This window comes from Cyanistes caeruleus, chromosome 20, assembly GCF_971803275.1.
Source record: "Cyanistes caeruleus chromosome 20, bCyaCae1.hap1.1, whole genome shotgun sequence".
Taxonomy (NCBI): Eukaryota; Metazoa; Chordata; class Aves; order Passeriformes; family Paridae; genus Cyanistes; species Cyanistes caeruleus.
Window position 1 is genome coordinate 7,797,289 of NC_141720.1, and position 22,838 is coordinate 7,820,126.

Below are 22,838 nucleotides of genomic sequence, written 5' to 3' on the forward strand. Positions count from 1 at the left end.
GGGAGAGACACACTGGTATTTTTAGCCATTCCTGCCTGGTTTGGGAGCAGGGTGCTCGTCATGCCTGGAGCTGGGACTGTGACCACACCAGCCTAACTGAGGCTTTCACAGAGGCTCCTCAGGACCCCGGGGGGCTTGGCCACATTTCAGTGCCCCAAAGGCGCTTTCTAATGGCCCTCCTGAGCTGTTTTGATCCTGCAGCACCCGCCCTGTCCTCTGCCAACACATAGATCTGTAATTAAAGCCGAGCTTTAATGTCTCCTATGCTAATTTCCATGAGCTGCTTGGAGGTTGGTTTGGGTAGCCCTGGCTTGGGAAATGCCAAAGGAAAAACCACAGGGTGATCTTCACCCGGCTGAGCCCGCGGGGATGTCGCATCCTCCACGTCTGCTCACCTGGAATCCCTGACACCACCTCATGTTTTCTACAGAAAATAAAGCTCAGCTCCCTGGGCTGAGCTTTAGGAGAGGTTTTTAGTCCCTGGAGAAATAGGTGGCTGCATGGTGAGGTTGTAGCATAGCTGGGAGTTGAACTTAGCTCTGCTGAATCCAGCCTTTCCAGACCTGGAAAAGTTGAAAAATAACTACAACTTTGATTGCCCTGATTCTTCACCTGGTTTTTGATCTCTTGCTTTGCATGCAAGACTTGTCTCCAGGCTTTCCTCTGCAGCCAGGACTCTCTGAATCTGCTGAGGTCGCTGGGCTTTGAAATGCAGCTCCAGTCTCTGTGTGAGTGAGCTCCAGGACCTGTGAGGGAACAGTGAAATTCATCCTGTGGCTTCATCCATAGCTGGAATGTGCTCCTCCCTGCCTGGCTCAGACCTGCTGCTGCAGAGCAGGCAGGAACAGCCTCCTTCTGTGCTGAAGCATCTACAGGAGATGCGGGAGCAGTGTGGAAGCTGCCAGGTGTGAGGGAGGAGGATGTCCTGGGCACAAAGAAACCAAGATGACTTAGAAAGCATGGAAAGATTTGGGAGGTTCCCCGTGCTGGGAGCTGGTGTGTGCAGTGGGTGTGTGAGGGTGGGAGTTGCTGGGCACATACAGAGGGTCTGTGCTGCACAGCCCCACGTGGCACGATAGAAACTCCTCCTTGGGTTAGAGCAGTGACTGCTGGATTGGAAGGGTGCCTGTGCTGTGTTGCTTTATTCCTGAAGATTTGCTGGAGATGTCCCTTTCTGGGAGGAGAAATACAGAGCATGAGTGTACCCTGGGCTTGTTGGCCCACATGTGCCCATCTCAGCCCTTCCAAGCTGAACTCTTCCCTGCCATCTGCTGCACTCTCCTCCCCTCTGGAGCTGATTGTGGCCATAAATCAGCTCTTAACACAAGCAAATAGAAATTAATTTTAAAATAATCTACCACTCCATGAAACTTGAGGGGTTTCCTGAAGCACAAGCCTGGAAAGCACCCGAGCAGCCCAGCCAGGTGTGAGGCAGCCCCCAACCCAGGCACTGCCAGTGACCCCAACCCGCCCTGTGCCTTCAGGCAGGGGCTTCCCTGTCCCTCAGGGTTCTCCTTCCAATCACTAATTAACCTCCTGGCTAATAACCATGCCCAGATTCAGGCGGGGATTTACTTTGCTTTCCCATCCGTGTGCTCAAACCCCCACTTGCCTGCGCTGCAATCGCTCTGAAAACTAATTGGGTGGGAGGGTGTTGGGCTGTGTGCCCCTCTCCCCGACCTCACTGCACAGAACCCCAATTCCCGAGAGCCCTGCTGGCCTCCTGCCTTGGCCTGGGATGCCAAAATCCCCTCGTGGTCCCCCAGCATCGTGTCCCTGTCCCGGGGTGCCACCACCGCGCTCAGCGCTTCCCGCGCAGCCACCGGAGCTCTTTGTCCAGCATCAAATTATTTCTTTTTTTTTTCTCCTCTCCTTATTCCTCTTTTATTTTTTGTTGTTTTCCGCCGTTCCCTCCCCTGGGAGCCTGCCGTGCTCCGCCGTCTCTCGGGGGGATTGTTTTAAGACACAAAGCGTGCGCGGCGCGGCGGGGGCGCGCACGGGAGGCGCGCACGGGGGTTTTGCCAGATGACTGCACAGCCGAGCGGCGTGCCTGTGCCTATCCCCGCTCCCGTCCCTGTGCCCGTGCCCGGCCCCGCACAAAGAGCCCTTCTCAGGCGGCCCCAAGCTCCGCATTCCCCCGCGCAGCCACCCAGAAGCGCCGAATCCCCGCGGCCGCGGCGCCCGGGGCTCGGAGCCGCCGGCGAGCCGGGCACGGTCCTCGGTCTCCGGCAGCTGCTGTGCCTCATTAGGATGCACACCTGCTCCCCGCCGCCCTTTGTGTGCCGAGCAGATGCCCTGATTTATTATTATACACATTTTCTTTTTCATTTGGCCTGGATAATGCCGTCTCATTAACTCAAAATGTCTCCGAATCCTGACAAATTCTCACACAATCCTCAACAATGAAATCAGAATTGGGTTAAAAAAAAAAAAAAAAAAAAGTAGGGGAAGAGGAGGAGAGGGGGAGAGGGGATGAAACGTGGTCTTGTCGTCGGCAAAGTGCTGTGGCTCCAGGCTGGGGCGGCTGAGGGTGGGGTTTGCTGGTTGTGCTTCACCAGAGGAGCCCCACGGGCTTGTTTTGGGGGTTGCAGGTGACTGCTGTGCTCTGCAGCATCCTCTGGGACCCCCCCTGCTCACCCCCTTGCCACAGGAGCCTTGGAGGCCGTGCAGGAGGCTCAGGAATGTGATGTCCCACCAGATCTGATGGCAACAGGTGTGAGCTCGTGGTGCCCTGAGCCTGACCTGCCACAGCACCGTGGGGACCACAGCCCCCAGTGCCCAGGTGCTGTCACCTTCCCCACCCATCACCTCCAGCTGGGGATGCCTTACCCCAAGCTCCTGGCCATGCAGAATCCCAGATTTATTTGTGCTCTCAAGGCCTTGAGCTGAGTGTGGTGCACCCTGTGGTGGCATTGCCATGGTGGTGTGGGACAGCACGTGCCAGCACCAGCTCACTCCTCCTGTGCCCTGCTCACCGTGGCTGCTCAGCACAGCACAGCACAGCACAGCACAGCACAGCACAGCACTGCACAGCACAGCACAGCCCAGCACAGCACAGCACAGCACAGCACAGCACAGCACAGCACAGCACAGCACAGCACAGCACAGCACAGCACAGCACTGCACAGCACAGCACAGCACTGCACAGCACAGCACAGCACAGCCTGGACAGCACAGCACAGCACAGCACAGCACTGCACAGCACAGCACAGCACAGCCAGGACAGCACTGCACTGCACAGCACAGCACAGCACAGCACAGCACAGCACAGCACAGCTCAGCACAGCACAGCACAGCACAGCACAGCACTGCACAGCACAGCACAGCACTGCACAGCACTGCACAGCACAGCACTGCACAGCACTGCACAGCACTGCACAGCACAGCACAGCACAGCCAGGACAGCACTGCACTGCACAGCACAGCACAGCACAGCACAGCACTGCACAGCACAGCACTGCACAGCCTGGACAGCACAGCACAGCACTGCACAGCACAGCACTGCACAGCACAGCACTGCACAGCACAGCACTGCACAGCACTGCACAGCACAGCACTGCACAGCACAGCACAGTACTGCACAGCACAGCACTGCACAGCACTGCACAGCACAGCACAGCCAGGACAGCACAGCACTGCACTGCACAGCACAGCACTGCACAGCACAGCACAGCACTGCACAGCACAGCACAGCACTGCACAGCACTGCACTGCACTGCACTGCACAGCACAGCACAGCACAGCACAGCACTGCATAGCACAGGAGAGCACTGCACAGCACAGCCAGGACAGCACAGCACTGCACAGCACAGCACTGCACAGCACAGCACTGCACAGCACAGCACAGCACAGCACAGCACTGCACAGCACAGCACAGCACAGCACAGCCAGGACAGCACAGCACAGCACAGCACTGCACAGCACTGCACAGCACAGCACAGCTCAGCACAGCACAGCACTGCACAGCACAGCACAGCATTGCACAGCACTGCACAGCACAGCACAGCACAGCACAGCACAGCTCAGCACCGCACAGCACTGCACAGCACAGCACAGCCAGGACAGCACTGCACAGCACAGCACAGCACAGCACAGCACAGCACTGCACAGCACAGCACAGCACAGCACAGCACAGCACAGCACAGCACAGCACTGCACTGCACTGCACAGCACAGCACAGCACTGCACAGCACAGCACAGCACAGCACAGCACAGCACAGCACTGCACAGTACTGCACAGCACAGCACTGCACAGCACAGCACAGCACTGCACAGCACAGCACTGCACAGCACAGCACAGTACTGCACAGCACAGCACTGCACAGCACAGCACAGCACTGCACAGCACAGCACAGCACAGCACAGCACAGCACAGCACAGCCAGGACAGAACATCTTTGGAAGCTCTTTGGAAGAGCTGTAATGTGATCAGAGCTGGCTGGGGACAGAACCTGTGGTGGTGTTGTTGTTGCAGATGGGATACAGGAGATGCCATGCAGGAGGGTTTGTGCCTCATCCCTGGGATTTTTTTGTGTCAGGTGCACAGCTTTGCTCCATCCTGATCTTCCCCCCTTTGCAGGGTTCTGCCTGCCACACATCCTGCCCAGGCCCACCAGGATGGCTGGTGGGATCTGCCCTCAGGGCATATCCCTGGTGCCAGCTCCAGTCCTGCTCCAGCCCAGGTGGCCGATGGTGACAGATGGTGAAGCTGGTGGTGGCATCAGAGTTTCTTTTCCCAAGGTCTCACACAGAGGGGTGCAGCAGCCAGGGTAATTCACCCTTCTTGGGCAGGGTTTGGCTTTGGGGAAGCTCTCAGCTGACTGCAAGGAGCAGGAACTTGTCCCACCTGTTGCCAGCCAGTGCCGAGCTCCTGCTTAATTGTGTTTGAGTGATTTAGGATGGAGAGAGGATAAAAATAGCCCTGGAGAAGCAGAGACTCCGGCGTGGGCAGGGACAGGCAGGGAGCAGGGCTGTCCCCATGCTGCCTGGCCCCTGGATTTGGTGTGGGTATGGGGATGCTCCCCTTGCCCCCCACCACGTGTCCCATGTGCCTCGATTTCCCCTTCAGCAGGGAGGGGAGGGAGAAGAATCTCCCTGCGATGAGCCGCAGGATGTCAGCGCTGCGGTTGTGCAAGTCAGCACAGGCCCCTCCAAGGGGACGCCTTTGTTCCCAGCACCTCTTTCATCTTCCCCTTCCCAGCCCGGAGCAGCCAGGGCAGAGCCTCGCTGCTGCCAAACCCGACGTGCTGGGCTGCCACTCCCTGGGGCGCCCGGTGCCCTCCGGCCACTCGGGGCCACCCCACTGACGGCGTGTCTCGCCCCTGCCAGGTGTAGCGGTGCCTACGTGGGCGAGCGGTGCCAGCTGCCCAACCCCTGCCTGAGCTCCCCCTGCAAGAACGCGGGCACCTGCACGGCGGTGGTGCGCGGCAGCACCGTGGATTACACCTGTGCCTGCCGCCTGGGCTTCACCGACGAGCTGTGCCTGACGCCCCGCGACAACGTGTGCCTCAGCAACCCCTGCCGCAACGGCGGCACCTGCGACCTGCTGACGCTCAGCGAGTACAAGTGCCGCTGCCCACCCGGCTGGTCAGGTGAGGGGTGGCATCCCTGCCTGGGGAGGGATGGCCTGCCACAGGGGTTAGCGCCGTGGGTGGAGAGCTGCCTCTGATTTTGGCTTCAGAGAGGTGGGGAGGGTGGTCTCTGATGGGGCATGTGTGGATCGCTGCTGAGGGAACACAAGCCCTGTGAGGAGCAACTGAGGGAGCTGGGGTTGTTCAGCCCGGAGAAAAGGAGACTCAGAGGTGACCTTATCACTCCCTGAAAGGTGGTTGTAGGCAGGTGGGGTTGCTCTCTTTCACCGGGCAGCCACTGACAGAACGAGAGGACACAATCTCAGGCTGTGCCAAGGGAAATATAGGTTGGATATTAGGAAAAAGTTTTTCACTGAATGAATAATAAAGTACTGGAATGGCCTGCCCGGGGAGGCCTTGGAGTCACCATCCCTGGATGTGTTAAAAAAAGACTGGATGTGGCACTGGGTGCCATGGTTTAGTTGAGGTGTCAGGGCATGGGTTGGACTAGATGATCCTGAAGGTCTCTTCCAACCCAGTGATTCTGTGAATTCTGTGAACCATGACCCTCCTGCACAGGGTGGGAATCAGTTACAACCAGATCCAGATCTGCACCCCGGTGTAATCACTGCCACCAAGAGCTGAGCTGCTGTTTGCATCCTCACCCTCCCTCCCTCCCTGCCTTCTCCAGGCAAAACCTGCCAGCAGGCCGACCCCTGTGCCTCCAACCCGTGTGCCAACGGGGGCCAGTGTGTGCCCTTCGAAGCCCACTACATCTGCCGCTGCACCGCCGGCTTCCACGGCGCCAACTGCAAGCAGGACGTCAACGAGTGCAACATCTCCCCGCCCGTCTGCAAGAACGGGGGCAGCTGCACCAACGAGGTGGGCACGTACCAGTGCTCCTGCAAGCCAGCCTACACCGGGCAGAACTGCGAGCACCTCTACGTGCCCTGCAACCCCTCGCCCTGCCAGAACGGGGGCACCTGCCGCCAGATCGGGGACACCACCTACGACTGCACCTGCCTGCCAGGTAGGGAGGGAAAGGGGCAGCACCTTGGTTCACCCTAAAGGAGTGGTGCCTGAATTTCCTGCAGGTTGTGACTCTTGGAGGGGCAAAACCCCGTGGCTGTGGGCTCGCTGTGCCGTGTGCTTTAGGGAAGAGGTTGGGCAGCGATGGCCAAGGAGGAGAGTTCATCTGGGGGCTTTATATACTTTGTGCTTCACCAAAATAGCTCTTCCAAAACAACAGTTTGAGCAGAGGCCCCTGTGCGGATGCTCATATTCCAGAATAAGAGTGCCTTTTTCCGCTTTAGCTTAATCCACTTCCAGAATGGAATAATTAGCCCGGAATAGCTATTTTGGAAAGTTTCCGAGTGCTAATGGAGCTGGGGAAGGAAGACCCTCTCTGCTCGCTGCTGCTCCCTCTGGCAAGCTCTGGAGCAGCCCAGCAGGATTGCAGCCTCTGGCATGGAGAGCTCCTGTGCAGGGGCCTGGTGGGGGCTGTCCTGGGAGCTCACCACCCTGGAAGGGAGCTTGGCACCCTGCAAACCCTAGAGAAGAACAGCAGCTGTGAAAGGGCCCCCTGACCTCAGCAAGCCCTTTCACTTCTGCCCTCAGACAGTGGGTCTGAGGTGCAGTAAGGGCAGGGAGCAAAAGGGACTGAGCAGCTCCACGCTCCCCCCGTCCCTGGGTCAGCCGGAGAAATGAAACTGGAGTTTCAGCCCTGAGCCACTGACAGACCAGGCTGTGTTTCCTGGGATGAGTGCTGCTCCTCACCTGAGCCAGCAACGCTGGCCAGCTCTGGCAGATGTGGAGAGGATGCACCCACCCTGTCCCAGGGAAGGAAGCTGTGGGCAGCACTGCGCTGCCTGAGGAGTCTCTTGTGGCGTTGGTTTGATCCTCTGCTCAGCCATAGCCCAGCAGTGGCCAGAGCAAGATGAGGGTTGGGTGGCTTCTCTGCTCTGCACTGCCATGGGGAGCTCCCACTTCCCTCCCTGCAGCTCCTGCCCCATCTCTGCTGGGGACTGTAAAGAGAAAAATCCCATCAGGTCTCCCAGATGGCACAGACACCCACACCCTGTTGGCAGCCCAGCTCAGCTCAGGGGAACCTGAGTGGTCCCTGTGAGCTGTGTGGGGGATCTTGTCTTGGTGTCTGACACGGGTTCAGATGTTCCATCCCCTTCCCAAAGCTTTCGGCTGCAGTTCCTCAGGAATCTCCTTAATAATCCAGAACAGACAGGGCCCTCAGGATCTCCTGCCTCACCTCCACCACAGCTCAGCCAGGCCGGAGCAAAGCTCCTGTCCTTAGGGACAGGGAGGTGTGGGGCTGACCAGGCAAGCAGTGCCAGGAAGGAAGCTTTTCCTTCCAGGATGAGCTCCCAGGGGCGATGCTCTGTTGGAGCAGCTCTGAGCCCTGTCCCGCAGGGATGGGCAGGTGGAGGTGGCAGGAGGAGCTGTGTGGCCCTGCCCTGCTGTTCTGCTGACGAGGCACTTGTGCTGAGCAGCCCGAGCATCAGGCACAGCCCTGGGGGAGAGCCCGGCTCCCGGCAGGATCAGCGCTGTCATGCCCAGCCGCAGCTCCGTGGGCCGCTTCCAGGAGATTTGCATCCTTCAGGAGCTGCTTCACCTCCCGTGGGGTGGCACAGCCCCTGCTCCAGGGAACAGGAGCTCCCTCAGCACCTCCTCCATCCCACACGATGCAGGAGCTGCACCAGCAGCAGAGGCAGAGGGATGGGGGGCTGTTCTTCACGATAAGGGGGTGATTGATATGCTGGTATGTGGCACAGCAAACCTGGAACAATGTCCCCTTTTCATTCCCAGAGAGGCCTGGCTGTACCGGGTTTCTTCAAGTTAAACTAATCTTGGCTGTTTTATCGTGCCATCGCTGCAGAATGTAACCCTGAGTTTAAAGTAATTGCCATACTAATTACTCATTTGGATGGTTCAAAATGAGTTAATCCTGGTATCTAGGACATTGCGAGTTATTGCTGCTCAGGTTCAGTCCCGCTGCTTAAAAATTAGGTGCAAATCAATGTTATCTGCTCTGGACTCCTACCAGCAATCATAAAAAGCTGTGGCTGCTCCCCATGTGATGGGGCTGGGGAGAGGAAAAGAAAACATGGAGAGAGTGAGGGGAGAGCTCCCAGCTGGGCCAGGCTCCAGGGTCCCACAGAGGATGAGTCTGGATACCTGGTCCTTACCTGTGGAGGTGACATTTTTTGCTTCCTGGGTGGGGAGCAGTCTGGTCTGGAGCTGCAGAATGCCCTGGGGAGTTTGAGGGAGCTGCAGATGGACACTGGCACTGTGGGCTGGCATTGCTATCCCAAACCCCACGCAGCTGGGTCAAGAGCTTTGAGGGTCATACAGTAAATGCAGCTTTTAGTGCAAATGTCAGTCAGAGGTGGCTTGGCAGATGTCCTGAGAAGGGCCAGGCTGCTGTGCTCCTGCTGGAGAGGCTGGGGGTGGCAGGGTTTCCATGCTATCAGTTGGAGGTGATAGCAAAGCCAAGCAGGAGGTGGGATGAGCCCAGCACCGTGTGGGATGGTGGCTCCCCTGGCAGGGACTCAGATCCCCCTCAGGGGCAAGCACTGCTGCTGAGGCTCTTTACAAGTGAAATGAAACGCCGGTGATTCAGCACTGGGTGCCACAAGCCTTCGTGGGAGCAGCCCTGCTTCGTTCTGGCTTGTGTGGAGTCGGATCCTCCAGTGCTCGGGGCAAGCGTCTCCAGAGCTGGAGGCTCTGGCAGCAGGGACACCCTGCCCAAAAGAGGAAGCTGCTCCCTGCCAGGCCCCAGCAGAGGCGGAATGGGGATGAAGATGAAACCAGGCAGCTGCTTCAAAGCTACCTGGCACACTCTAGCACCTGATAATGAACAACCTGCTGGTGGTGGGGGGTGACACAGCCAGTGGGTGAGTTGGCATCATGGCAGGTGTCTCCCCTGCGCAGGGTTCACGGGTCAGAACTGTGAGGAGAACATCAACGACTGTCCGGGCAACAACTGCAAGAATGGGGGCACCTGCGTGGATGGCGTCAACACCTACAACTGCCAGTGCCCACCTGAGTGGACAGGTAGTGCCAGGAATGAGGGTGGCACAGGGCTGGGCTGGGAGGATGGGTCCTGCCTGGGGAGATGTTGGGCACAGTGTGGGCAGAGCTGTCCTGCTTCACATCGGGAGTGGTCAGTGCCAGCTTCATTCAGGTGTCCCCTGTCCCCTGGCAGGTCAGTACTGCACTGAGGACGTGGATGAGTGCCAGCTGATGCCCAACGCCTGCCAAAATGGTGGCACCTGCCACAACAACCACGGCGGCTACAACTGCGTCTGTGTCAACGGCTGGACGGGCGAGGACTGCAGCGAGAACATCGATGACTGCGCCATGGCCGCCTGCTTCCACGGGGCCACCTGCCACGACCGGGTGGCCTCCTTCTACTGCGAGTGCCCCCACGGCCGCACAGGTGAGGCCTTGTCCCACCTTGTCCCCTGCCCTGCATGTCCCTTGGCTCCTTGACTCGTGTGCCCATCATCCTTGTTGTGCTCCTGCCTTTTGCTGCCCAGGTTTGCTCTGCCACCTGGACGACGCCTGCATCAGCAACCCCTGCAACGAGGGCTCCAACTGCGACACCAACCCCGTCAATGGCAAAGCCATCTGCACGTGTCCTTCGGGGTACATGGGGCCAGCCTGCAACCAGGACGTGGATGAGTGCTCACTGGGTGAGCTTGCATGGGTGACAGCAGCACGGCTGGGGAAGGCTCTGGCACAGCCAGGAGCGAGTCCTGAGAGCTGTGCTTGTGTTTTACAGGAGCCAACCCATGTGAGCATGCGGGGAAGTGCATCAACACCCAAGGGTCCTTCCAGTGCCAGTGTCTGCAGGGCTACTCAGGCCCTCGCTGTGAGATTGATGTCAATGAGTGCCTCTCCAACCCCTGCCAGAATGATGCCACCTGCCTGGACCAGATTGGGGAGTTCCAGTGCATCTGCATGCCTGGTGCGTGAGCAGCTCTGTGGGCTCAGCCTTAGTGCTGGGGGTGGGCAGTGAGGGGGTGCCCTCAAGCTTCAGCCCGATGCAAGGTTGGGTCAACAGCTCCTGTGTGTCTGGGGACAGCACTGAAAAGAAAGAGTTCAGTACAGGTTGTGTGCTGGGAGGCAAGAAGTGAGATTTGGGCAACATCAGCCCTACACTGAACTCCTCCTCTTGCCAACCTTGCTGTCTTGAATCAAGCCAAAACCTGTTGATCCAAGGAGCAGCTTGTGCATCAAATCCCACCACGTGTAGAACAGCTCCTCAGCTGCCTTTTAAAGATGGGGAACTCGGTGGGTCTCGGTGTAATGCACCTGTCATGGGGTTGTGCCAGCCCTGTGCCGTGGTGCTGACAGTGCTGGGTCTCTCGGCAGGGTACGAGGGGGTTTACTGCGAGATCAACACGGACGAGTGCGCCAGCAGCCCCTGCCTGCACAACGGCAACTGCCTCGACAAGATCAACGAGTTCCACTGCGAGTGCCCCACTGGTACGTGGCAGCCGTCCCACTGCCAGCCTCCATCCCACTGCCAGCAGCCATCTCACTGCCACTGTGGTGGAAACAAAGCCAGGATGCATCCAGGCTCGAGCCAAGAATGGGCTTCTTAAATTTCATAGCCCTCCGAAATGGGGAGAGGGGAGTGAGCACCTCTTGGTGCTTTGGAGGGGGCTTCTCCAATTGTGATGAGAGGCTGAGCCCCGTGCAGGCAATGGTGCTGCAGCTCTGGCCCATGGGAGAGGGGAAGGAGGATTAAACCCCGCGGCTTTGCACTTGAAAAGGCCCCTCTTTGGGAAGGAGGGCTGGGGGCTGGGGGGGGCCGCACCAGCGGCTTTGAATGCGGTGTCAAAGTCACGGGGTGGAGCAGAGAATGGGGAGACGGTTAATCTGTGAAAGGAGGTTTTGAAGTTCAGAGACTTTGCTCCTCTAGAGATGTAAATAAGATGCTCTCAATGGTGGGTCGCAGCCCCGCATTCAGGGCCCCCAGCAGCCGTCCCCATGGAAACCCGGCGCCCCAGCCGGGATGCGGGGGGCCCGCAGGAGCTGCCCGGCGGCTGGGAGGGGAGCCTGGCTGGGAGGGGAGCCTGGCTGGGAGGGGAGCCTGGCTGGGAGGGGAGCCTGGCGGGTCTGGCCGTGTGCAGGGACGTGACTTCTCCCTCCGTTCCAGGCTTCAACGGGCACCTGTGCCAGTTTGACATCGATGAGTGTGCCAGCACGCCCTGCAAGAATGGTGCCAAGTGCGTGGATGGCCCCAACACCTACAGCTGCGAGTGCACTGAAGGTGAGGGGATCCTCAGGGGTCCTGCCCCGTGATGTGCCATAAAACCAACACTGACAAATCATTTCGTGCCCACCTCTCCAAGCACCTGCTGTGGCAGAGTCCCCGAACCGTCCATCAGTGGGTCATACTGCTGATGTGACTCCCGTGGGGCAGGATGTCCCTTTCCCTGGTGTTGGCAGAACAAGTGGAGCTCTGGAGCCTGCTGGCCCCGGAGCCAGGTGTATGGAGCCTGGCAGTGTTCAGGTGTGGCCCCGCAGCAGCCGTCCCACCGTGCTCCCACCCGCCGAGGGGGAAGGCAGGAAGGAAGGAATAAAGCTGCCTCTATGGGGACGCAAGGTGCAGGGCCGTGGGGGCTCGCCGACCGAAACCCAAGGAGCAGTTGCACAAAATGATGACTTGAGCCCTGGTGGCAAACAGTGGCTCTTTTGTGGAGCAGCTCCCGCCAGAAATCTTCCAGCTGAATGGCCTCTAATTAGTGTCTTGCTAATGCCAAGCCCCGATGAAAAGCTGCTATGTGGGCTTGGCGGGGTCTAGTCAAAGCTGTACTTTGTCCTCGGCTCTCCACCCCCAAACCCGGCGGGGAGGGAGCCGGCCAGGAGAATAGGAGCTGCCGGGGGGGTTATTATTCGGGGGTGCTAGCGGCCGGCCCCCCCGTGCGCTCCGGGACGAGCCGTGGGCGAGCGCGGGGCCCCGCTCCGCAGCCGAGGCGGCTTTAATGCAGGTCATTGTGCACCCCGGGACAAAACCCCCGGGCTGGGGTCTCGGCAGCCCCACCGCCAGCACATCGGGGTGCTCCCTGCCTGCACCCTGCTCCTGGGAGTCCCAGAGCTCACGGTGGGGCAGGTAAAGCCACCCTGGTGCACTGCCTTACAACTGGACAGGCTGGGAAGGAGGGTCCCCCATCCTCACCCTGTGTCCCCTATCCCCACCCCATGTCCCCCATCCTCATCCTGTGTCCTCTATCCCCATCCCATGTCCCCCATCCTCACCCTGTGTCTCTCCTGCTGGTGGCAGGCTTCACGGGTGCTCACTGTGAGATCGATATTGATGAGTGTGACCCTGACCCGTGCCACTACGGGACCTGCAAGGACAGCATCGCCTCCTTCACCTGCCTCTGCCAGCCTGGCTACACGGGCCACCGCTGTGACATCAACATCAATGAGTGCCAGAGCCAGCCCTGCAAAAATGGGGGGACCTGCCAGGACAGGAACAACGCCTACAACTGCATCTGCCTCAAAGGGACCACGGGTGAGCAGGAGGGACCCCTGGAGCTCCACATGGGTCAGCAGTGCCGTGCAGAATCCCACTCCCATCCTCACCCTGGGGCAGGTTGGCCCTGGGCCACCACCAGCAGCCACCCTGGTGCCGGGGCCGGCCTTGGGCATCCTGGGGGAGGGCGAGTTCTCCCAGTTTGGTGCCCAGCTCTGGCAGGAGCCGCGCCCCAGCCGGGAGCTGCCCATGGCGGAGGTGCTTTGTTGTGGGGCAGTGCTGGCAGTTGGTGCCAGCAGGCTTCATTTTACTGCTGTGACGGCAGTGGGGACCTCCTAATGACACCCCTCTCCTCTTGTGGACCCTCTAACAACCCCCTCTCCTCGCCAGGCCCCAACTGTGAGATCAACCTGGATGACTGTGCCAGCAACCCCTGTGACTACGGCAAGTGCATCGACAAGATCAATGGCTACGAGTGCACCTGCGAGCCAGGGTACACAGGTGAGAGCAGGGCCTCACACCCTGGGGACCTGCAGCTGCTGGTGCCTCACAAACCAGGACAAGGGGGCAATAAGGAGGGGGGATGCTGCCATCCCGCTTGTAGGAGGTTTTACACCCTCCAGCGCTCCTGCTTGTTCAGGAGGGTGACCCCGGCTCAGTCCGAAATCAAAGGGGTGTCTGGTGCTGCGAATTCGACTCCTGCTGCGCCCACTCCCATGGGTATCAGGTTGCTGCCTTGTCCAACTGGTTTGTTTGATGGCTGCTGGAAATGGTGGAGGGCTTTGATGGGAGCAGCCCCCGCCGCTCCCCGCTCGCACGGCCCCTTGTCCTCGGGCCCGCCGGGAGCCAAAATAAAGCCCGGCTTTGTCAGCCGTGGCAGGTAGAGTTACAGGAGGCTGAAACCTCCTCCCTTCGGTGTCCCATCCTGGACCAAAGCAGCCCAGGGCACGGCCTCTTCCCAGTCACATTGAGTGAAGGCAGGCTGGCGATGCAGGGTGTGGAGTCACCCTGCCTGCAGGGCAGCCCGCTCCTCTGCAGCCAGCACACGTGTGTCCTGAGATCCCAGCCTCCAGCAGACATTCCCTGGGTAGCTGGAGGGGGAGTTGCCTGGTGGGTGCACTCCCCACACCGTGCTGTTCATGCTTATGGGGTGACTGTTCCTTGCTCCCCCTTTCCCAGGGCGCATGTGCAACATCAACATTGACGAGTGTGCCAGCAACCCCTGCCACAATGGGGGCACGTGCAAGGACGGCATCAATGGCTTCACCTGCCTGTGCCCCGAGGGCTTCCACGACCCCAAGTGCCTGTCCGAAGTGAACGAGTGCAACAGCAACCCCTGCATCCACGGGAAATGCCACGATGGACTGAATGGGTAGGCTGGAGGGTGCAGGGGCTGCTGGGGGCTGCAGGGACCAAAGGGTTCCCAGCAAAGTCAGGGTTAGAGGAGGGCGAGCATCTGTCCCCTTGAGTTGGTGCTTGTCCATGCTCTGGGCCAGTGCCGTGGGATATTTCCCTGAAGGGACAGGATTTCCTGGATAAATGATGGCTGGCGCAGCCTAGAGGGCCAGGATGGACCACCTCTTTATGCCCAAATTTTTCCCCAAAGCTACAAGTGTGACTGTGACCCTGGCTGGAGTGGGACAAACTGTGACATTAACAACAACGAGTGTGAATCCAATCCCTGCATGAACGGTGGCACCTGCAAGGACATGACCAGTGGCTACATCTGCACCTGCAGGGAGGGCTTCAGCGGTAAGTGGGGGACTAGATGGGATATTCTTGAATATTTCTTCCTGGAAATGGTGGTCAGGCACTGGAGCAAGTTTCCCAGGGAAGTGGAGGAGTCACCATGAATGGAAGTGTTCAAAAGGGGTGTGGATGTAGAATATAGTGATGCTGGGTTAGTGGTTGGACTTGATGATTTTAGAGGGCTTTTCCAGCATTAGCAAGTCTGTGATTCCATGATTCTAAGGGCTGCTGCCATGTTCCCCCTCCACCAAAGTGTGCGTGGGAGCTGTGAGTGTTCTCATGATGCTGGATGGGCTGGGGGCTTCATTTTGGAGACAGTGGAGCCCCAGGTGTGGCTGGGAGCTGTGACAGTGCCAGAGTTCAGGGCTGGAGCTGAGCACAAGAGGCTTTCCCAGGGCAATGGGTGGGCTGTTGTCATTGTCACTGTGTCCCCACCGTACCCCCTGCCACCAGCACACCCCCATCACAGCCACTTCTATCTATTTTCCTTAACACAGGCCCCAACTGCCAGACCAATATCAACGAATGTGCTTCCAACCCCTGCCTGAACCAGGGCACGTGCATTGATGATGTTGCTGGCTACACCTGCAACTGCCTCCTGCCCTATACAGGTGAGGGGAGCACCCCATGCCCCACCACAGCTCTGTGGAGTTTCTGCTTCATGTGTGACACCAAGCTGGTCCCCAGCACGTGCAGTGAGCTGGCACTAAGCATGAAGGCCTCTCTCATTCTGCCCTGCCGAGGAGCTGCCCACAGCCACGGCTCCACCTCTCCACGGCGCAGCTGGAGGAAATTTGTAGGAGCTTTGAGGAGCTGCCAGCCACAGCTTCCTCCCTTCCTCCTCTTCCTCCTCCTCCTGGAGGGCAGCAGGGCGGTGGCTCGGGGGCAGCAGCACCCAGGGGCTGCCCCACTCACACCCCACCATTCCCCATGCCCGTGCTGGAAGAGGCGATCCGAGGCCGAGGGGCCGGGGGATTCTGCTGAGCCAATTCCTGTTTGCCGGCCCTGCGCTTCCGCTCGCGCAGCCCAGCACAATTGCAGGAAGCCATGAGCTGTTTCCTGCCCTCGCCAGTGGCCATGGAAACCCCTGGGGGGGACGGGGACTGGGGAGGCAGGGAGGGGAAGGCTCTGGAAAATAGCAAAGGCCAGTTCAGGAGATATTGGCTGACAGGGAAGATAAGGGTTCGGAGGGAACGTGTCCCTTGGCTGGACGTAAACAGGAAAAGCAGCAGAGAGGGAAGGGGGGAGGGAGTGCAAGGGGGAAAAGACACCCCGAGCAGCACTTCCCTGCCAAAGGAAGTGAGCAGTGCCTTCATGCAGCCCAGATAGCCAGGGCTTAAAAGTTTATGAGGCTTTGGGGTCATGGGTGACCTGGAATGGAGGAGACATCCCCAGCTGGGGTGTCCTGGGGTGCTGGGGAAGTCCAGAGCCTTCCCCAGACTTGCAGCAGCCCAGGACAGGGGACAGGGATAGCAGGGCCACCTGTCATTTTGGAGGGTGTCAACTGGTGCTTGTGCCTGTGCAGGAGCCACCTGTGAGGATGTGCTGGCTCCCTGTGCTGGCAGCCCCTGCAAGAACGGTGGCGAGTGCCAGGAGTCAGAGGACTACAAGAGCTTCTCCTGCAGTTGCCCCCCTGGCTGGCAAGGTACGGACATGACCCTCTTGGGGCTCAGAACCCCCCATTCCCCTCAGGGAGGGAAAGGCACAGGGGAGAGAGCCGGGCCTTGGGAAGGGTCATGACATGTCCCATGGCTCAGCTGGGTGGATGGGACACAGCCATTGCCTGTGTCCCTTGGCTTCTGCCCTGGTGTGAGCGGTGCCCAGATTGTCATTGTCACCCCTGGGGCTTTCACCAGCACCCCCAGCCCACACAATCCCTGTCCTGCTCTGTCCCTAGGTCAGACCTGTGAGATTGACATCAATGAGTGTGTGAAGAGCCCCTGCAGGAATGGTGCCACGTGCCAGAACACCAACGGGAGCTACCGCTGCACCTGCCGGACCGGCTTCTCTGGCCGCAACTGCGACACCGACATCGATGACTGCAAGCCCAGTAAGAGCAGGGGCTGCCCCAGACCGCACCCAGCCCAGCCCTGAGCCTCATCACCCTTCCTGGGGCTGGGATTCTCCTCCCCATGCATGCACCAGCACCTGCTGCCGCTGTGGCCAGGGCTGTGCTGCGAGCCCTGCTTGGCTTTTGGGCCACCTCACACATGTCCCTGTTGAGCTGTGTCAGTCCAAGGTGGGAGCAGGAGGAAGGAAGCTGGGGGACAATGTATGCCATGGGTTCTCCTTGTGGGCTTGGTCTGGCTTCTGCCCAGCCCATGGGCTCAGTCCTATTCCTCCACGTGGCATGGGAACGTGTATGGGGACAGCTGTGCTCCCGGGCTGGGCTGCTGCACCACAGCTGGACACATCTCATCTTCACATGCATGTCCCCCCTCTCCAGATCCGTGCCACAACGGTGGCTCCTGCTCTGATGGCATTGGCACGTTCTTCTGCGAGTGCCTGGCTGGTTTCCGAGGGCCCAAGTGTGAGGAGGACATCAATGAATGCGCCAGCAACCCCTGCAAGAACGGGGCCAACTGCACCGACTGCGTCAACAGCTACACCTGCACCTGCCCCTCTGGCTTCAGCGGCATCCACTGCGAGAACAACACCCCTGACTGCACCGAGAGGTACAGTCCTGCCAGCTGGGACAAGGGGCTGAGGTCCCTGTGCCACCTCATAGCCCTGGGTTGGTGTGTGGGGCTTTGGCGTGAGGCACGACAAGCAGTGACTCACTGGGGTGTGATGTCTCTGTCCCCAGCTCTTGCTTCAATGGTGGAACCTGCGTGGATGGCATCAACACCTTCACCTGCGTCTGCCTGCCCGGCTTCACGGGCAGCTACTGCGAGCACAACATCAACGAGTGCGACTCCAAGCCGTGCCTGAATGGGGGCACGTGTCAGGACAGCTACGGCACATACAAGTGCACCTGTCCCCAGGGGTACACCGGGCTCAACTGCCAGGTACAGGAACTGTGGGGTTCTGGGGGTCACTGCAGTCTCAAAAGCCCTTCTGGGTCCTCACCCTCACCTCTTGCTCTGCCCCCCCAGAACCTGGTGCGTTGGTGTGACTCCTCGCCCTGCAAGAACGGAGGCAAGTGCTGGCAGACCAGCAACCTGTACCACTGCGAGTGCAACAGCGGCTGGACAGGGCTCTACTGCGATGTCCCCAGTGTGTCCTGCGAGGTGGCTGCTAAGCAGCAAGGTAAGGCTGTGTACAGGGCCAGGCTGGGGTCCCCAGGTGTCCCCTGTGCTGGGCACTGAGCAGGGCTGTGGCCAGTTCTCTTGGTGGGGATCTCTGGCACAGAGCGATCTCAAGGATTGCTCTAGCAATGCACCCCCAAGGCTGTGATTCCCTCTGGGATGTGTGGTGGCCAGGACATGGCCCTGTGGTGTGTGGGTGTCACCAAGGTCCCTGTATCTCACTCTGCTCTCCCTGACAGGTATCGATGTAGCACATCTCTGCAGGAACTCGGGTCTCTGTGTTGACACTGGCAACACGCATTTCTGCCGCTGCCAAGCCGGCTACACCGGCAGCTACTGCGAGGAGCAGGTGGATGAATGCTCTCCCAACCCCTGCCAGAACGGAGCCACCTGCACAGACTACCTGGGAGGCTACTCCTGCGAGGTGGGTGCCTGGGGGGGGTGGGAATTCCCAGGGGAAAAGCCTCAGTTACTGCCTTTCTGCCACCCAAGGTGCTGCCCTTGCATGATGCCCCTTTACCAAGTGGGAGACTGGAATGCTGGCTATGCTCCTAGAGCCATGTGGGGATGGAAGGAACCTCTCTGATAGATCCCCTCTTTCCTCCTTGCAGTGTGTGGCTGGTTATCATGGAGTTAACTGCTCAGAGGAGATCAATGAGTGCTTGTCCCACCCATGCCAGAATGGAGGAACCTGCATCGATCTCATCAATACCTACAAATGCTCCTGCCCCAGAGGAACTCAAGGTAAATTAATTCCCCAGGCTGGGGTATTAGTGGGCTGAGTGCAGATATCCTTGGATTCTGCTCATTAGCTGCTTGGGCCGGCAGCAGCAAACACAGGGGGCGAGGTTTGCGTTTGCTTGTGGGCTTAGCCATCAAGGCCGCACGGCCTTGGCCACGTGCTGCCATGTCCCTCCTGCCCAAGAGGTGGCTCAGGCTGCCACTGACGTGGTCAGGCTCAGCCCCTTGGCAGGGAAGGCTCATACAAGGGAGCAGCAGGCCCCCCGATACTGTTTGATGAGCTGTGTGGGTTGTTCCCCCCTCTCTCTAGGGGTGCACTGTGAGATCAATGTGGATGACTGCAGCCCTTTCTTTGATCCTGTCACCCTGGGGCCCAAGTGCTTTAACAATGGCAAGTGCAAGGATCGGGTAGGTGGCTACAGCTGCATCTGCCCCCCTGGCTTTGTAGGGGAGCGCTGCGAGGGAGATGTCAACGAGTGCCTGTCCAACCCCTGCGACGCCCGCGGCACCCAGAACTGCGTGCAGCGGGTCAACGACTACAAATGCGAGTGCCGACCTGGCTATGCAGGTGAGCACTGCATCTCCTCTGCTCCCAGGGTCCTGCAGCCCCCAGGCATCCCTGCACACCTTCGTCTGCTCCTCACACGCTCCTCTCCCTCGCAGGCCGTCGCTGTGACACCGTGGTGGACGGCTGCAAAGGCAAACCCTGCAGGAATGGGGGAACCTGTGCTGTTGCCAGCAACACCGGCCGTGGCTTCATCTGCAAGTGCCCCCCGGTAGGTGCCTGCTCCTCTCCAGCTCTGAGTGGGGAACGTTGCGTGGGCATGAGGGGTGGTCAACAGGTCAGTTTAGCCCCTGAGGCTTCCCCATCTGGGATAGGTGTGGATGGGAGGATGCTTTGCTGTGGGTGCACCCATAAATGTGCACCCTCCCTACTTGCAAGGATGCTGGAATAGAGTTAAGGAGAAGATGGCTCAGGCCTGAAGGTAGAACAGGCTGAATGTTATTTACACCACACAGAGTGGGACAGGCAGTTATGGAGAAGAGCTCCCTTCACTTTGAGGGGATGCTCTAACGAGCTTTACGTTCAAAAGTATTCTTGCCCATCACCAGTTTTAGAGGGTGAGCTTCAGTTCCCCAGAACACAGGTGTGTTAATGCTGTTTGTAGGACAGCATCAGTGGTTCTGACTCTCCCCTTGCTGTGCCTCCCCCAGGGATTCGTGGGTGCCACCTGCGAGAACGACTCCCGCACCTGTGGGAACCTGCACTGCCTGAATGGTGGCACCTGCATCTCTATCCACAAGAGCTCCAAGTGCATGTGCACGCCAGCCTTCACGGGCCCCGAGTGCCAGTACCCGGCCAGCAGCCCCTGCACCTCCAACCCCTGCTACAATGGGGGCACCTGCGAGTTCTTCAGCGACGCCTCCCCCTACTACCGCTGCAACTGCCCCGCCAACTTCAACGGCCTCAACTGCCACATCCTCGACTTCGACTTCCAGGGGGGCATCGGGCAGGACATCATCCCCCCCAAAATCGAGGAGAAGTGCGAGATCGCGGTGTGCGCGGGGTACGCCGGCAACAAGATCTGTGACGGGAAATGCAACAACCACGCCTGCGGCTGGGACGGGGGCGACTGCTCCCTCAACTTCAACGACCCCTGGAAGAACTGCTCCCAGTCTCTGCAGTGCTGGAAGTATTTCAACGATGGCAAGTGTGACTCTCAGTGCAATAATGCTGGCTGCCTCTACGATGGGTTTGACTGCCAGAAATACGAGGGGCAGTGCAAGTAAGTGGCTTCTTTAAAACCTTCTTGTTTTAAAGCCCATCTCTGGTGACCCTCTGGTTCTTCTGATTGTGCCTGGTAAAACTCCTAGACTCAGGCTTGCTGTTCACTCCCAACATTCTGTTCTGCTGCCTGTGGGGCTGCAACTCAAGCAATCACATCTCCCTGTGGTCCTTCTGAGTTTACATCCACTTGGAAGCTCTTTGAGTTTGACTCATTGCAGATGGCTTCCCTGTCCTTGCCTGTATCACTCCACAGAAGTGAATTCTCCAGCTCACAGCAGTAACACAGTCAGTTTCAAGGCAGGGAGACCCCAGATGGAAGAGCAGCCAGGAAACATGATGATGTTATCATTCAAGCATTTCCCAAACATTGTCTTTGGCAACAGCAGGAACTTAGTCCCAGATTCCTGGACCAACTGTGGTCTTAGTAACTATTCTGTGTCCCCATGCCTTCTCTGAGTCACAGTAATTTGTCCCTTTTTCTTTTATAATTTAACAGCTGCTCTCTCTCACCTGCAGCAGTGAATGCTTCTCAGTGCTGCATGAAACAGCTGCTTTCTGTGTAAACTGGTTTAGTGTCTGTCAGGGTGAAGAATACTCACACAAAACAGAGACCACCACTGCTTTTCTCAGCAGATAGGTGTTATTTGCAGTACTTGGTTTAATTCTTTTTTCTGCCTTGCTTCTTCCTCCACCCAGCCCTCTGTATGACCAGTACTGCAAAGATCACTTCTCAGATGGTCACTGCGACCAGGGCTGCAACAATTTTGAGTGCGAGTGGGATGGTCTGGACTGTGCAAACAACATGCCAGAGAAGTTGGCAGATGGCACGCTGGTGGTGGTGGTCCTCATCACCCCAGAGAACCTCAAGAACAACTCCTTCAACTTCCTGCGGGAGCTGAGCCGTGTGCTGCACACCAACGTGGTCTTCAAGAAGAACCCCAAGGGAGAGTATATGATCTTCCCGTACTACGGCAATGAGGAGGAGCTGAAAAAACATTACATCAAAAGGTCCACAGAGGACTGGTCAGATATGTCCAGTGCTGTCATCAACAAAGTGAAGAGCAGCCTCTACTCCAGGGCTGGCAGGAGGCAGAAGAGGGAGCTGGACCAGATGGACATCAGAGGGTAAGAGGGCTCCATTTTCTCTGAGCGGCACTCAGAGTGTGTTTTCTGTGTTGATAATAGTAACACACTAGGAAGGGAAGGATGTAGGCCAGATAATTGTATTTAGATGTTGCTTTCTGTGTGAACAGAAACCGGATTTTGCTCTCATGTGGGAAAATGGAGTGATCATTCAGGAGTCCATGGTACAATGCTGCGCCGACTCTCACGATTGAAGGAGGCCTGTGCATTGTTGGGAGCCGGGGCTGGGCTGGGTGGGACCTGGAAGCAGAGGTTGGCCTGACCGACTGTCTGACTTCAGGAAGTCATTAAGTTAAGCCTCATTTTCTCCCTGGGAAATGCTTTCTAGAGCTTTGTTGTAAAACTCAATTACTGCAATCTGTGTTTGGAGATCTTTAGTGTAAACATACACATCTAACCTGCTCCCTCTCCATGGACTCAATCAAAAACCCCTGAAAGCAAAGGAGTTAGAGCAGCGAAGCTGATGTGAGAGGATCTGAAGGCTTCCAAAGAGCATTATTTAAGATACTGTAGTGTCTGGATAATTTTAAAACATTGTGAAGCAGAGACTCCCTTCCATTCCTGTAGATAAAGAGCTGGATTTTACAGCATTCACTGAAGCAAATCCAACAGACCATGAGTGTGAGCTGCAGGCTTTGGGCCACAGGGGAGCAAGGAGATGGGTTCCCATCTTCTAATTCCCACTGGTGGGGGTTAAAGAGGGAAGGGAGACAGGGCTCACCCATATTCTCAGTGTGGTCATCACTCCCTGTTCCTTATTGACTCCTCTTTCTCACAGATCCATCGTCTACCTGGAAATTGATAACCGCCAGTGCATCCAGTCATCTTCCCAGTGCTTTCAGAGTGCCACTGATGTGGCAGCATTCCTGGGAGCCTTGGCCTCCCTTGGGAACCTCAACATACCCTACAAAATAGAAGCTGTCAAAAGTAAGTACAGCTCGTCAGCTGGGGAGGAGAGACAGCCAAAACTTTCCAGCCTTCCCTGAGTTTAGTTATCTGTCAATTGGCTGCATTTGAGCATAGTCTGGTTTTAATAACCTCACATATTTTTTTTTTTTCCTTAAAGTCTTTTCTTTTAAAAAATTGCAAGCCCGC

General features: G+C 58.1%; 1 protein-coding gene and 1 long non-coding RNA gene across 3 annotated transcripts in view; one reads left to right on the top strand and one right to left on the bottom strand.

The window, feature by feature from the left end:
- Window positions 1–22,838, top strand: part of NOTCH1 (notch receptor 1) — a 42,880-nt gene that overhangs the window by 14,387 nt on the left and 5,655 nt on the right. The window contains exons 3-27 of one of the 2 annotated variants that reach the window (XM_086858588.1): window positions 5,328–5,590; window positions 6,261–6,599; window positions 9,515–9,637; window positions 9,789–10,022; window positions 10,123–10,278; window positions 10,368–10,553; window positions 10,961–11,074; window positions 11,751–11,864; window positions 12,879–13,112; window positions 13,464–13,574; window positions 14,253–14,445; window positions 14,680–14,825; window positions 15,320–15,433; window positions 16,348–16,467; window positions 16,720–16,872; window positions 17,269–17,497; window positions 17,629–17,830; window positions 17,918–18,071; window positions 18,310–18,494; window positions 18,682–18,814; window positions 19,122–19,379; window positions 19,475–19,587; window positions 20,027–20,598; window positions 21,297–21,725; window positions 22,522–22,670. In XM_086858588.1, coding sequence (XP_086714714.1) covers window positions 5,328–5,590; window positions 6,261–6,599; window positions 9,515–9,637; window positions 9,789–10,022; window positions 10,123–10,278; window positions 10,368–10,553; window positions 10,961–11,074; window positions 11,751–11,864; window positions 12,879–13,112; window positions 13,464–13,574; window positions 14,253–14,445; window positions 14,680–14,825; window positions 15,320–15,433; window positions 16,348–16,467; window positions 16,720–16,872; window positions 17,269–17,497; window positions 17,629–17,830; window positions 17,918–18,071; window positions 18,310–18,494; window positions 18,682–18,814; window positions 19,122–19,379; window positions 19,475–19,587; window positions 20,027–20,598; window positions 21,297–21,725; window positions 22,522–22,670 — 5,024 coding nt within the window. The remainder of the gene's footprint in view (window positions 1–5,327; window positions 5,591–6,260; window positions 6,600–9,514; window positions 9,638–9,788; window positions 10,023–10,122; window positions 10,279–10,367; window positions 10,554–10,960; window positions 11,075–11,750; window positions 11,865–12,878; window positions 13,113–13,463; window positions 13,575–14,252; window positions 14,446–14,679; window positions 14,826–15,319; window positions 15,434–16,347; window positions 16,468–16,719; window positions 16,873–17,268; window positions 17,498–17,628; window positions 17,831–17,917; window positions 18,072–18,309; window positions 18,495–18,681; window positions 18,815–19,121; window positions 19,380–19,474; window positions 19,588–20,026; window positions 20,599–21,296; window positions 21,726–22,521; window positions 22,671–22,838) is intronic. The other variant, XM_086858589.1, reaches the window with a different exon arrangement.
- LOC147649727 (uncharacterized) lies at window positions 1,851–9,931 on the bottom strand. The gene is made up of 3 exons (XR_015278286.1): window positions 4,069–9,931; window positions 3,260–3,958; window positions 1,851–3,120 (listed from the first exon to the last, which is right to left on the bottom strand). It is a non-coding gene; the product is annotated as an uncharacterized LOC147649727 (long non-coding RNA).